The 13,480-nt window shown below is 41.0% G+C and overlaps 2 protein-coding genes across 2 annotated transcripts in view; one reads left to right on the top strand and one right to left on the bottom strand.

The window, feature by feature from the left end:
* The window catches only part of WDFY4 (WDFY family member 4), a 59,309-nt gene that overhangs the window by 27,564 nt on the left and 18,265 nt on the right, over positions 1 to 13,480 (bottom strand). The window contains exons 8-9 of the mRNA XM_039380252.1: positions 13,417 to 13,479; positions 799 to 841 (exon numbers count right to left, since the gene is read on the bottom strand). Of these exons, the coding sequence (XP_039236186.1) occupies positions 799 to 841; positions 13,417 to 13,479 (106 nt within the window). The remainder of the gene's footprint in view (positions 1 to 798; positions 842 to 13,416; position 13,480) is intronic.
* LRRC18 (leucine rich repeat containing 18) lies at positions 5,854 to 10,678 on the top strand. The gene is made up of 2 exons (XM_027718487.2): positions 5,854 to 6,226; positions 9,768 to 10,678. The coding sequence occupies exon 2, from the start codon at positions 9,802 to 9,804 to the stop codon at positions 10,591 to 10,593; it is 792 nt and encodes a 263-aa protein (XP_027574288.1). The 5' UTR covers positions 5,854 to 6,226; positions 9,768 to 9,801; the 3' UTR covers positions 10,594 to 10,678.

Raw genomic sequence — 13,480 nt, 5'->3', positions numbered from 1 at the left:
ATTAAAATCTTCAGACTCTACCTGTGAAAACCATGCATCAAAATCACCCTCAGAGCCCTGTGGTTCCCAGGTCCACCAGGACAAGAGTCATAAATAGTGTAATCAATCATGCTTTGCCATTCAGATCAGCACAATATCTCTTACACAGCAATCAATTCAAGAGAACCTATCTCATTGTGTCTCTTCTTCAGACAGGCCATTTGCATTTGTCTATAATCACACAGTGCTTTTATGCTCTATTTGCATAACAGAGCACTTTTCCCCCAATTTAAAAGTGAGCCAAATGCATGCAGTCTGGATATTGGAAAACCCTGGACAACTGCCTGTACAGAAAAGGCTGCACAAAGTCTTACATATAAACAAGAAGGTATGGATTTCTTCACGTGTCTTGGGTCACCAAGATCAGGGCTACAGGAAAGTAAACACATCTCCCAGCTCAGCAAACATATGGGAAAATGAGAGGTGCATTGATTTAGATGTACAGATGGTCTGTGAACAGACATTCAACTAGGTGGCTCTCTTTGGTCTCAGTTTCAAAATGTGCATAAAATCACACTTAATCTGCCAGAGAGTAGCACCGTATGTTTCACAGCAGGAGGATCAAAATCTCTGCAATAACCAGATGTAAATACTGTGCTCCTCTTGCCAACAACCTCACCTCCAGCAGTGAGTGAACAGCTTAGGCCTTGAGGTACATACATACACACACACACGCACACGCACACACATTTGTGTGCAGACACACAGAGAGGTGCTGAAATTCTTTGCTTAATCATGTGCAGCCAAGATTTAGCTTACCTGCCACTTCTGGAGCATTGTCTTTTCTCCTCCTGAGTGTTTCCTGTATGGAACAAACATTTGACTGAAACAGCCTGCTTCAGAACAGTAAGAGAAAGTCAACACATTAACATCTGTGCTCCCTGTGCCCCCTGCTCTCATCCTACAAAAACGGGAGAACACCAACACTAGAAGAATGTTGAGGTTTCATCATTGACCAAATGATTCCAAAATCAGTGTCATTGATTAGGTTAGCACAATACAAATTTCCATTACTGCTTTCATTTGGAAGGAAGGCTCTGCCTGATGAGCAGGGATCAGCTTTAGGTGGCTGATGAACTTATCACTGTACCTTTGACACATGTCACTCTACCTTTGACATGCTGACTGTACCTAAGCTACTTGCCAGTTGGTTTCTGAATGAAGTGCCACTTACAGTATGATATTTAGTTAAAAAAAAAAAAAAAGAAGAAGAAATTAGGATTGTGGGGCTAAGGATGGATTCTGTTTGCCTTATGATATTGCTGCAAAGTCCAGTAGTGATGCCACATGGTAAGTTACAAGAATTCAGAAGATGAGTCACAGGCAGAGAAGATGCTCCTGCAGCAGAGGTAGATGGACAGCTCTGAACAGCAACCTCCTCAGCTGTTCTGAGTTAAGCCACAGGGCTAATCAGTCTGTCCTGCCAGTCTCATGCCATTGTAGAGCTAGAGTGCTAATGACAGGTACCATTAAGGCTGTCTGTTTCTATTCTGAAGCGTTAGTTTCAAAAGTTCATGCTTTTCTGAAGTGTTCAGAAAATACAGGCTTGAAAACAGAAGTCCCTCAGTCTCCATATCAAAGACATTCTTTTTTCACAAAGCACTTTGAAACTAATGTAGTTCTTAAAAATTGGATTGTCATTTTAATATTTTTTACAGTAATAAGACTAAATATGTATTTTCCACCTTTTTGTTCTCAAAATGCAACTTTTTATGAAAACTCTAAATAAAAAAACCCAGATCAACTGAAGGCAGATTCTAAACAGGGAATTCACTTGAAAGTAAGGAAGAGTCAAAGGTTCTGAGGAAACAAAAGTCACATTCCAACTGCACTGAATCAGAAGGTGTGTCAGTATCTGAAGGCCGTGGATTTGCTCTTGTCAGTTCCCAGAGACCAAACCAAGACAAGTGACAGCTTTTCGATTATCGTGGTTTAACCCCAGCTGGCGAATAAGTCCCACACAGCCACTTACTCTCCCCACATAGGAACAGGGGAAATCATAAAAGTGAGAAAACTTATGGGTTAAGGCAGTTTAACAGATAAAGCAAAAGCTGTGCATGCAAGCAAAGCAAAATGAGGAATTAATTCAGTACTTCCCATGAGCAGGCATTGAGCCATCTCCACGGAAGCAGGGCCCCATCACATATAACAATGCTTTACAAAGACAAACGCCATCACTCCAAATCACTTGGAATGTCTCTGCCTCCTTCTTCTTCCCTCAGCTTTATATGCTGAGTATGACATAGCATGGTATGGAATATCCCTTTGGCCATTTGGGATCAGCTGTCCTGGCTGTGTTCCCTCACAACTTCTTGTGTGTCCCAAACCTCCTCACTGGTGGGACAGTACGAGGAATAGAGCAGGCCTTGACTCTGTGTAAGTGCTGCTCAGCAATAACTAAAACATCCCTGAATTAGCAACACTGTTTCCAGCACAAATTCAAATGCAATTTTCTTCTATTATGAAGAAAATTACTCCAGCCCAAACCAGTACATGGATTAAAGACACTTTTAATCTTCCAAAGTAAACGGGATTACTGACATGACATGATACTGGTGGCAAGAGAGGCTTTTTCCTTTGAGTGTAATAGTTTAAACAAATTCTAAGGTGCCAGCTCAGAGTCAAGACTATTAAATTCATGAATTGTAAGGAAATAAGTTCAGTCATAGATTTTAAATCTGCTACAGGAATAACTAGCTGCTATTTCACACTCTTGTGCTCTGTATTGGACACATTAGAAATCCACAAAGGAAGGCTTAAAGTACCTTCAAAGATCTAAATAAAACATTGGAAAAGTCTATGATCATTACACTTTTATTGGATTTGCAGTAGTAAATTCTTGAAAACCACCTCTCATGCTTATGAATCATTATTTTACTGCCTATTCAATCCTGGACCAGTTAATAGTGTACATAAAGAAAAAACACTACGGTTTTCTCAACACATTATTTTATTCCTTGCTTAGGCACTCTCTTCAGAGAAAAGTGTGTATCTGAGAGAAGGATTTTGCATGAACAAACATGAAACCCAGGACAAATTCTAGCACATGGTTTATAATTCCTAAGCTTTGTTTAGTTCTCCTAAGCAGATGAAACTAACAATGACAGGCTATAGTTTCATGGAAAACAGGCAACACAGAAAGGTGTAGAGGTCCAATACAGAAAAATAAGATCTTCAGTCTTTGTCCAAATAAAATTAATAGATTATATAATGGTCTAATTTACACAATGTAAATCAGAAGAAGTTCCATTGACTAGGGTAGAGTTATGGTGGTTTTGCACCTCTAGTTTGAGCAACACGTGGCTCAAGAATGGGGGAATTCCAAAACACAAAACAGTTATTGAGCACTTATCCTTTAAAATTCAGCCCTCTCACACTATATGTGGATTTCACAGAGCTTTGTCCCAGTGGCCTTTGTAAGGCCTCCAAGAGACATTTGGAACTCATAGAGAGTATCTCAAAGGGATGGAACAGGATCAGGATTCCTGGGATTATTTGGAATGTGGTTGGATTAGGGTGTTTGTTGCAGAAAGATCAAGTTAAGTTCTTCCCTTTCCACGGGGGTAGACTCACTAAAACTGCCCATGTTTATTTTAGATTTTTGGCTGAGTTAGAAATCAGGGGAGAACATTACAAAATGTTATACACAGGACTAAACTGTGCCAGTCTGTGTGTATGTTATGCAAATATACATATGTTAACTTATGGGTGCCATGACCCTCTAGTGAAACACTTGCTCTGCTTGTCACAAGCCCTAAAGAGCTAATAAGGACTCTACAAGGGTCAAAATAATCCTCTGTGCTGACTTTGGAAGCCACTACATAACTCAAAGAGGTTGACAAGTTCATCACATCATGAAAATAAGCAAGGCTAAATGTAGTCACTCCCCTGTAAAAGCCATCCTTCTGAGTCTCAGAGGACCTGGTAGGATGCTCCCTCCAAGTCTCCAGAGATCTGGAATTTTGCATTCTGCTTTGTTGACTCAGGAGCTCAGAACATGAACTGCATTACAGGCAGCTCAAGCCTATTTCTGCCTTCTCCTTGATAATCAATTAGCATTTCTTCAGCCAACACCTCTCTAGACAGCACAGCAAAAGCTCAGTGTAGATCAACGTCAGCTATCCAACCTCAGTAAGTGCATTTAAAAGTAAATAAATAAATAAATATTCAAAGGTTGGTTTGTAAAAGAAACAAGAGAATTGCTTTGTAAGTTTAAATAACTAAACTTCCAGAGAGGGGTGTAATTATATGAAGTCAAGAGAAGTACCTAGATATCTATCTATATCTTAATTTATAAGGCATTTGTAGGGCACCAGACATGGCAGAATCTAAGCACGATGTGTACTAATGATGATCCACCTTTGGCTATACTATACATGAGTGATTTATTAATCCCTCTTCCATTAACATCAGACTATGATCTCACTCTTGTGATAGCCAGTGCTCTCCATTTGCTAGAGACAGGTGGACCTCAACCCATTTGGAGATTCATTGCAGATGAGATAATCTCAAAGGATAAGATTTTGCCCCCACTGAAATTAATACTAAAATTCCGATAAACTTAATAGGTTCTTAGACTTCACAAAGCTGCTTCCATTTTCTTTTTTTCTTCCATCCCCCAGACTTCTTACAGTCTGGAAAACAGTGCAAAGGCTCTCCTAAAACCACTTTTCTTAAGGAGTCTTTGCAATTACCAAAAACATTGTAAGGAAAATTCCCTTCCTGTTAAGCCACAACTTAGGGCCAAGTCCTACTATTAAAAAAAGAATAGAAGACTTCAAAAGGAATATCAGTCTTCCCTGTGAAACAATCAAGTCTCTCTCAAACTCCGACCTAAGTGTTAGGTTAGATCACTTTAGAATAAAGGTACAGTGTCCTTCTTCTTTGACTGTAGCAGTCCACCTTCTGGGTATTCTTAACCTGTGCTCAAAGAATTGAGATATAACACAAAACTTATAAATAAATGTCATATTCAAGTAGGGCTCCTTGAAGAGTCTATGAAAGGAGAAAGGAATCTCCCTCATTTACAGAACTCTGCACCACGTGCGTTCACAGTGCCTAAACCAAGGGGAGAACATTTCCAGTGTGGAAATGCTGTGGTCAAGTACACTTCGGGTCGTGAAGAAACACATCCAGTAAATTCTGTTTATTTGTGAGGTAAGCAGAATCTCCAACCCTGGAATCAGACAAGCACGTCAACATTACAAGCTTCTTTATACCAATAATATCCCGGACCAATTATCAGCAAGAGAGAGGCCTCAATATTGCATATCCTGCAAATAATACATAAATAAACCACTCAGCTACTTCTTTTTTTCCAGATACTATTTTGAAATTACTGCAACTAGTTGATAAAAACTTCAACTCGGTCATATAGACAAATTTTAATAAATTCACATGCTTCAGAGGGAAATTGTACCAACTGCACCATTGAAGGGTCGCAGATAAATGAATATAAATTGCAGCTGATATCCTCTCTGCCGTACCACTGAATGAGCCTTCTGTCCTTTGTCCACATCTATCCAATTTGGCATGTGCTAAGGATGGCATCACAAGCGCTGTGAGTTTTAACACACACATACAAGTATCTATCACCGTGTTACAGCCAAGTAAAATGAAATAGCCAAAAGACTAAAACTGACAGTTAAGGAACGTTAGAAGCTGACTAACAGTTTCTAATGAGCTCCAGATGCTTTTTCTTTCTGCATAATTTGAAATCTAACATTTCCAGGCACTGCATGCTATTCAGTTCTTCCCCCTCCAGCTCGAACTTCCATTCTGGAACCAACCATTATGCTGATGATCTCCAAGGGTGTAACACTCCTGTTGCTTAGTAACAAAAGTTTCACGGGCTGCGGAAGGAGCACTGAACAGCAAGACCCTGCAGTGAGAGAAGTCCTTTTGCCACTCCTATTCCCTCCACACACACAAGTTTCTTGAAGAGCTGCCATTTTCTGTCAAGAAAGTGCAATTCAGAATTCGCAGGACTGTGGAAAGGAAACTGTCCTGTGTTTCCTGCTCACGGGTTTATTTACAGACTTAAAGACTAATTCATAACTCAAAGAAGAGAAGACAGAGGACAACTACACAGTAACAGACTATGAAGGCTCAGCCCACACAACTGAGAAAAAACAAGCAGCTTGTGACATCTGTACCTTGCCTTCTAGGCCTTTCTAGCGACTAGCTGGTAAGATCTTATGCAGAGGGGCAGTCTCGCAGAATTGTTAAGATGAAACAATGTTTTTGTTTATCCTTGGTGGGTTTTGGTTTTGCAAGTGAGCTTGCAGTGTGTGATAGTATGGTGGCTCTGAAGTGGTCTATAAAAGTAGGAAAACTAAGGAAGGAAACCTCTCTTGAACTATTTGCTCATGGCAGGATTTAGTCTAAACCTGCCTGTTAGCGAAAGACTGTGTTTAAGATAGTCAGTGAATTAATCTCTCTTTCTAACAGATCGTATCCAACAACAAGAAATGATAACAGATTTGTAAGCAGGGAAATAACAATGCACCCAAAGTGTAACTGCTTGGCTTCATGCAAAATCATTTGCTGTACAAATGCTGGTTTTAAGCTTTATATAAAAGTATTTCCATAGAAGTATTCCATGGGTGAATCAGCATGTTACCACACTGCCTGCCTACCCCCAGAGAGGTGCAGGGCATGTCTAGCTCTGCTGGGCTTGGCAGGCCTGCTCTGCACTGTGCAGACTTCCAAGGGGAAAGTCAGAGGAAATATGCATTCTTCTAGGATTAGATCTCCTTCTTAGGACAGACCTAAGATACAGTGGGTCATGACTGACCCCTGTGCAAGTGCTTAAATGCAGATAAGGAGTAATCCTCTATCCTTCCTTGCCTCAGAGAGACACTGACAGTCTTGGTCCTGATGCTTAAGGTCTGTTCCATCCAGCTCCCAGTGACACTACCACAGACAGCATGATGCCCTTGACATACATTTTCTATTAATTTCTGTATTAGGTCAGCCTCATAGCTCTCGGCCTATGAAATGCTCCTAAAGCTCTGGGGTTACCTCTCAGCTTTCAAAACCCCAATCCAGACCAAAGATTTTTCCAAGTGTGGATAGAAGGGGAAAGGGTTTTCTTGTCAAAATCCTCTTTAGTGAGACCTTATAACAGTTCCTAAGGACTTAGGTCATCCTAATCAGTGCATCTTAGAGGTTCACAGTAGGATTTTAAAAAATCCAACTATAGGAGGCAGGGTGAAGAGAAACCTCTTAAAAATCTGAAAGGTCCAGGTTCAAACATTGTAACAGGTTGGAAGGGGTTATTGACAGAGAAATACCCAAACCCAAGAGGTTAAACTGTAGGGTTACTACTGCCAAGCCTCCCGCACTCAATCTTGTACGCCAGGCTCCCTCTAGTGCTGCCAGGCACGCACAGCGCAGAGGGACACCAGCGCTGGGAACCAGCATTACCAGAACAGCGGCAGAACTGGCTGATTTTTTACCTCGCTGGTTTTTTTTTAAAAATAAGAAAGGAAATTGGTTTGGCTCAATGTTCCCCTCTTGGATTTTAAATGAAAAATAATATAAAAAATTATTAGGAACTAAAGGAAATGTTTTATTTCCAAGAGTTTTAAAGATGTTTTAAAAAGCATTTAAAAGAAATTATAATTTTGAAATTAGGAAAAATACATATCTTTCTTTGAAACTCCCATTCAATGTATTAAAAGCATACAAATGCACTGAATGTTCTGATCAACTCATCCAACACAAAATTCTAAAAAAGAAAAAGTTGGACCTAAAAGTCACCTGGTTCACACCAATTAACAGGAAGCAGAAAGTCTCCCTCCATCAAGCCAACACATAAGGAAGCTGCCCTACAGATCTTTTTCTGAAGCATGGTAGTCACCCTCTGTGCACCAGAAAGGACTCAGGGTGTCCTGTACCAGCACCAGGCTCCGGCATCTCCTACACAGCTGAATTTTATCTTCACAGAATTGACAACAAGAATATTGCATAAAATCCTTAAAAATGAGTGAGCTGTGACTAGAAAACCCTGCTATTTTAATCTCCAGAACTTCCTACTCAGTCCTGGGCAAATTATTTAAGCTAACATCAACAAAGGTGGAAAGAGTACTTTACTTACACTGTAGAATACTTTGCTTCAGTTACCAGTCCACACTGCGGAAAGAATAGCACTGATATTGCCCTTTGGGCACTGCAGGATTAAATACAGCGAAGAGTAAGAGGCCTTCAGATATAATGGTAATATCGCCCTGTAAGTACTGGTGAGAGACAGAAACATGGGAGTGACACACAGAAAGATTTAACTGTGTTTAAATATTTTTATGTAAAATAACAAAGATTCTATTTTGGAGCATACCCTCAGGGCAAGACTGAATCCGGTGTGCTGCTTCCAGTACTTTCTGAAGCATCTGCCTCATTACTGAGCTCTTGGGAGTGTGGGTAGTAGCTGGGAGAGATTCCCCCTGCTTTTGCATTATTTTGGGCTGTGGCATGTAATTGAAAAGGAGCTGAAACGCCTTAGCTGTAGCCTGAGCTTCCCCTTCACGTATTCGCACATGATTAATGAGTAGCCAAAAAGCCTGAAGGGTTTGTAATGAAGCCTTTCTAATAGGGAAATGTATTGTAGACAAATCCATATTTTGTCCCAAACAATCATTCATCAAAGCTCCACAATTGAATGCCAGAGCACCCAAACCATCCTGAGGTTAGCCAGCTGTAACCCATGCTCCTCTCTGAACTCTGGCTGAGAGGGACATTGTCATCCATTTCCAGGGAATCAGCATATTTCCTTTGTCACTAACTATAATTAGTAGCTGTATTTGATGATCTTCAATTAGAGAGAGTTCACCAAACCTGAGACTAAATGGACTGTTCTTACAGGCCTCAATTCAACAAAGCACGTAACACATGCTGAGCATCAGTATGAGTCAAAAGTCTGAGTAGAACACCTACATGCATTTTTCTGAGGGCAGGGCACCTTCGCAGTGGGAGACCATCTATCCTATAGCACAGATGAAAAGACAAGGTTGGAGTACTCAGAGGAGACACTTAGCAAGGCCTGGTTTAACATGTCATTAAGCAGCACTTGACACCAATCCCTGTTGCAGTCTGCCCTGCAGGTGACGTATCAATTGTCAACAGTGCTGGCAAATCTGGGAGCACACTAGGTTAAAAAAAGACTCATAATAATTTCCTTTAAACACTTAATCTTTCAATAGCATCCAGAGCCCAAATCTTAGGTCCATTAAACAGGACCTTTAACCAACCTGTTAGCAGATGCCAGGCCTGTAAAGAAGGCAACTGTTTATTTGGTAGAATGAGACAATTTTGGACAGCTTCTTTTAATGCAGTCCCTAAGGACTGGATTGAGACCTATGTTACATTTTGCTTCAGTCCTCAAATGGCCGATGGATAATAACATATTTCATTTTGTTTCACATCATCCTCGGCTTAAATCAGTATTTAGGGATGAAAGACAGCAAATGTCTCCCACTTGTAATTTCACCCTGTAATGCAATATAGGTATTACATTACAATAAAATCATATTGTATATTATCAGAGTTTCACCTACTCAAAATACTTTCAGGAAGAACTTTCAGAGTTGCAACTTCAGGGTTGAAAAGTCTTGATCTCAAAAAAAAAAAAAGACTTCTGAAGAATCTAATGGTAACATTAATTTATAACTGTGTGATTAACAGCCATGGCTTTCAAAGGCTTTATTGGAGTTTCCACATTTTATCCACAGAGTCTGGTGTGTCTGTCTATCTCTTGGTGGAGACATGGCCAAGGGGAAAGCAAAAGGTCCACAAGGGAAAAGGATCACCTTGAAGATGGCCAAAAATTCAATCCGGGTAAGTTTTAGTGGAAGGCGCCGTCTTGACTTAAGCAAAATGGGCATCGCCACCTTCCCCAAATGCATTCTGGAACTGGCTGGTGATGTGGACGAACTTGATTTGAGCAGAAACATGTTGAGAAAGATTCCAAACACCATTGAGAAGTTCCAGAACCTGCTCTGGTTGGACCTGCATAGTAATCAGCTTGATGAGCTGCCCAAGGAAATAGGCTCACTTCAGAACCTTACTTTCCTGAATATATGCAACAACAAGTTGACCACGGAAAGTCTGCCAGAGGAGTTGAACCTTCTCAAGAACCTCAAGACTCTTAACCTTGGCTTGAACTGTCTTGAGACTGTTCCCACCACTCTTGGGGCCCTGAGGGAACTCGTTGATCTAGGTCTCTTTGACAACGTTTTGACCACCATACCAAAGAGTGTGAAAAATCTCCCCAAGATTGAGAGAATGAATGTAAAAAGAAACCCTTTACGAGAGTTAGAAAAGCCAGAGGAGGAGATTGACACCATTAAACGCATAGAAACACTTCACTTAGTAGAAGAGAAAGACCTATGCTCTTCCTGCCTGAAGAAGTGTAAGGGTGAGAAGGATGAGCTGCACAGGCTGGAGGACATGACACCTAGCTCCTCCAAGGAGCTAAGTTTCCCTTTACTCCTTACACCCAATTCCTCTGCAAAGGATAATCAAGAAGAATGGAGAGTAAGAAGCACAGATCCTTGAAATATACCAAGGCACTCCGCATATCATGTGCTATGAAGTCCAGTCCAAAAAAGAAAGAAAAAAAATAAAGCTGACCTCCCTCTTCCTCTGTTTTCCTGTTCTTCTTTAAAGCTCTGCTCTGTTTTAGAAGCTGATCTCTGTGGTCTCTAAACTGAAAACCAAAACAACTAAAACAGATGTATATTTGGGAAGGGCTATTTCGATCTGGGCCTGTTCCTACAACATGTTCTCCATGTTTGGGTGGTTTTGGGGTCTTTTGTTTGTGCACGTGTCCAGTGAAGGGATCTTTTAAAAGACAGGTTTTTCTAGTAAATCTATTCCCACCACTAAGCTCCAGACATTAGTTATGTTCATTTTTGTAGGGTGAGAAACAGTTACTCTAGTCTCAGTAAATACAGTTTGGAGGAAAATGCACAGACCTAGGAACCTTCTGCTGCTGGTGGCTGCCACCAAGCTCTCAGAGAGTCCCAGATAGGCACTGTCAGTGTCGGAACTGTGAGGCTGTTCCAATTCAGAGGCAGCAGCTACAAATGTTATGCTCAGGAATAACTAAGCAGTGCAAACACAATGCTTAAAGATAGACAACCCATGATCCTGTTTTGCCATCAAGGGGCCAGACTTTGCATAAGCAAGTTCTTTAGGATTTTGGGTGCTATACCTAGGTGCAGCAATCTCCAAGTTGCACAATACAGTCAGCACCACTGCCCATACTCATTGTGTTTTGTCTGCCTCTGAGTATCCCTCTAAGGAAGCTGCAGAAGGGAGAAGGGGTAGGGAAAAGGTTTCTTTCTGGGATCCCAGGCTTATCACTTAGGCCGTGACTAAAGTGATTAAGAAGAGTCATCATCTTCCATGATGCAAGAGTCAGTTTGTGAATTGATGAAGTCAGGTCTGGTGTTCCCACACTACTTTTAGCTTTCCATTCACACGTTCATATGCTTGTGTGCACCTGAGCACACACATTCACTTGCTCACATCACATCCCTGGGGCAGAGATTGCTGAGAGCAAACAGCAATATACAGGTACAAGCAATGAGCAGATTATAAAGGCAGTCAAGCATGACACGAGAAGAAGTGCTGGCAGTGACCGTAATAACCTGTGGTGACGGCAAACATTTAAGTATATTGAAATGAACGATAAAGTGCCAGGAGCACTTTATTTTTTAAATTACTGCAGTAGAGCCTGAGAGTTGGAACTCTTGTGTATTTCCTATGGACTAGGTGGAAAAAACTATATGGGGTTTCCCAGAAATGCTATTACCTCAATGTCATGTGATGTATCAAACTAGTAATTTCTTCTTTCCATGCTTCAACTGTGCAATTATTAATAGTGTGTCTGGACCAAGAGCCAAATCAGGCCTTCCTCCCTGTCTCAGGTAGGGCAGATAAAACTTGGATGCTGTGGAAGATGGCCATTGCACTCCTAGATGGGGACAGAGCCCTATATGCTGCTTTTGAAATTTTCTAACTCAGAAGCAGCTCCAAAATTCAAACAAGGGAAAAGTAAACTCATCAGGTCCTCAGTCCTTCAGTTCTGCCTGGAGCTTGGTAAAGTGAAGCACACCTCCTAAAGTTATTTTCACTAGCTTTCCACTTAAGCACAACTTTTCTGGGATCATTACTTACGCAGTGGTACTATCTTATGTTTGTTTCAGTTCATTCTCTAACATGGTCCAGCCAAAGCTCTGCCAAAGCTCTCCTACGTTCTTGGAGCGAGTAACAGGGTCTTCTCTCAGCTAATGGAGTAAAACTGAAGACAGAGCCTTAGGGGATTCAGGATAGGCTACTTTAGACCTAGATATGCAGCTTGCCTCAATCTCTGAGATTCAACATGAATCAAGTGATTCCCACAACAACCACAAGCCCAGTTAATGCCCAAATTTCCTAATGCTGTAGTGCATCTTATCTCAAGATATTCACACCAGTTGAGCACCCAGGAAGCACAGGGAAAGGAAGCCCTGGGGTGAGTTACTATGTACTCCACACAGAACAGACACCATGCTCCACACAGTCAACCATTCCCTCTGGGATAGGTTAGGCTCTAGCCAGAGCTGGCTGCAGACCGCATTGATACTTTTTGCCCATTGATGACTGGATGAAAATGCTCACTTATAAGATAGGTAATGATCTACAAAGGGTAGACTGAATTAAAGAACACAGCTGACACAGGCCACAACAGCTCACAGGAGCAATCTGCCCCTTAGGTCGCAACAGTATTTCAGCCTCAGGTGATCATTTCAGAGGACACCAATTAGGTACTTAGGGTTGTGTTCCTCAGATAGCCAAATTGAGAAAAATTACAGGTATGCAAGTAACTCATGGTCAGCATGAAACGTGCTCTCAATCACCTGCCACTAGGAGAAAACCTATTTTTTCCTGCAGTGGTAAATCTGAGGGACAAGTCTCAATCTCCACTGTACAGCTAATATAGCATACCAAAAGATCCATGTGTACATCTATCACTGTCTGCCCTAAGCACGCAATGAAGAGGTCATTATGCAGAAGCATTATGGATTAGCTCTAACCTCATCTCACTGACTGTCTCTTCCCACAGTAACCATCTGTGTAGAGTTTACCAATAAAGTAATATTAAGGAGATAATAATTATCAATCAACTGTGCATGATCACCTACTCAGCACTATCTTCATGTCTCCATAGTGTGGATGACATATGCTAGAATGCTTTTTGGAGCTCTAGCAACATCTTTGGATCTTTAAAATAGGGGACACAAATAGATAAGTTTCTGTATGCTTTGCTTTAAAATGCAACTTATTCAAACAATTGTACTTATCTACAGATATCCAGTGTTTCCTATGATTTACCTTATATTCAGGGACTCTTCTGTTATCCCCTTTGACTTCAAAGCAGGCTGGAAAGAGCAAAATC

This window comes from Pipra filicauda, unplaced genomic scaffold (genome assembly GCF_003945595.2).
Source record: "Pipra filicauda isolate LSUMZ 115617 unplaced genomic scaffold, ASM394559v2 scaffold190_size1978887_pilon, whole genome shotgun sequence".
Classification (NCBI taxonomy): domain Eukaryota; kingdom Metazoa; phylum Chordata; class Aves; order Passeriformes; family Pipridae; genus Pipra; species Pipra filicauda.
The sequence above is the reverse complement of the archived record's forward strand: the minus strand, read 5'-3'. Positions and strand labels throughout refer to the sequence as shown.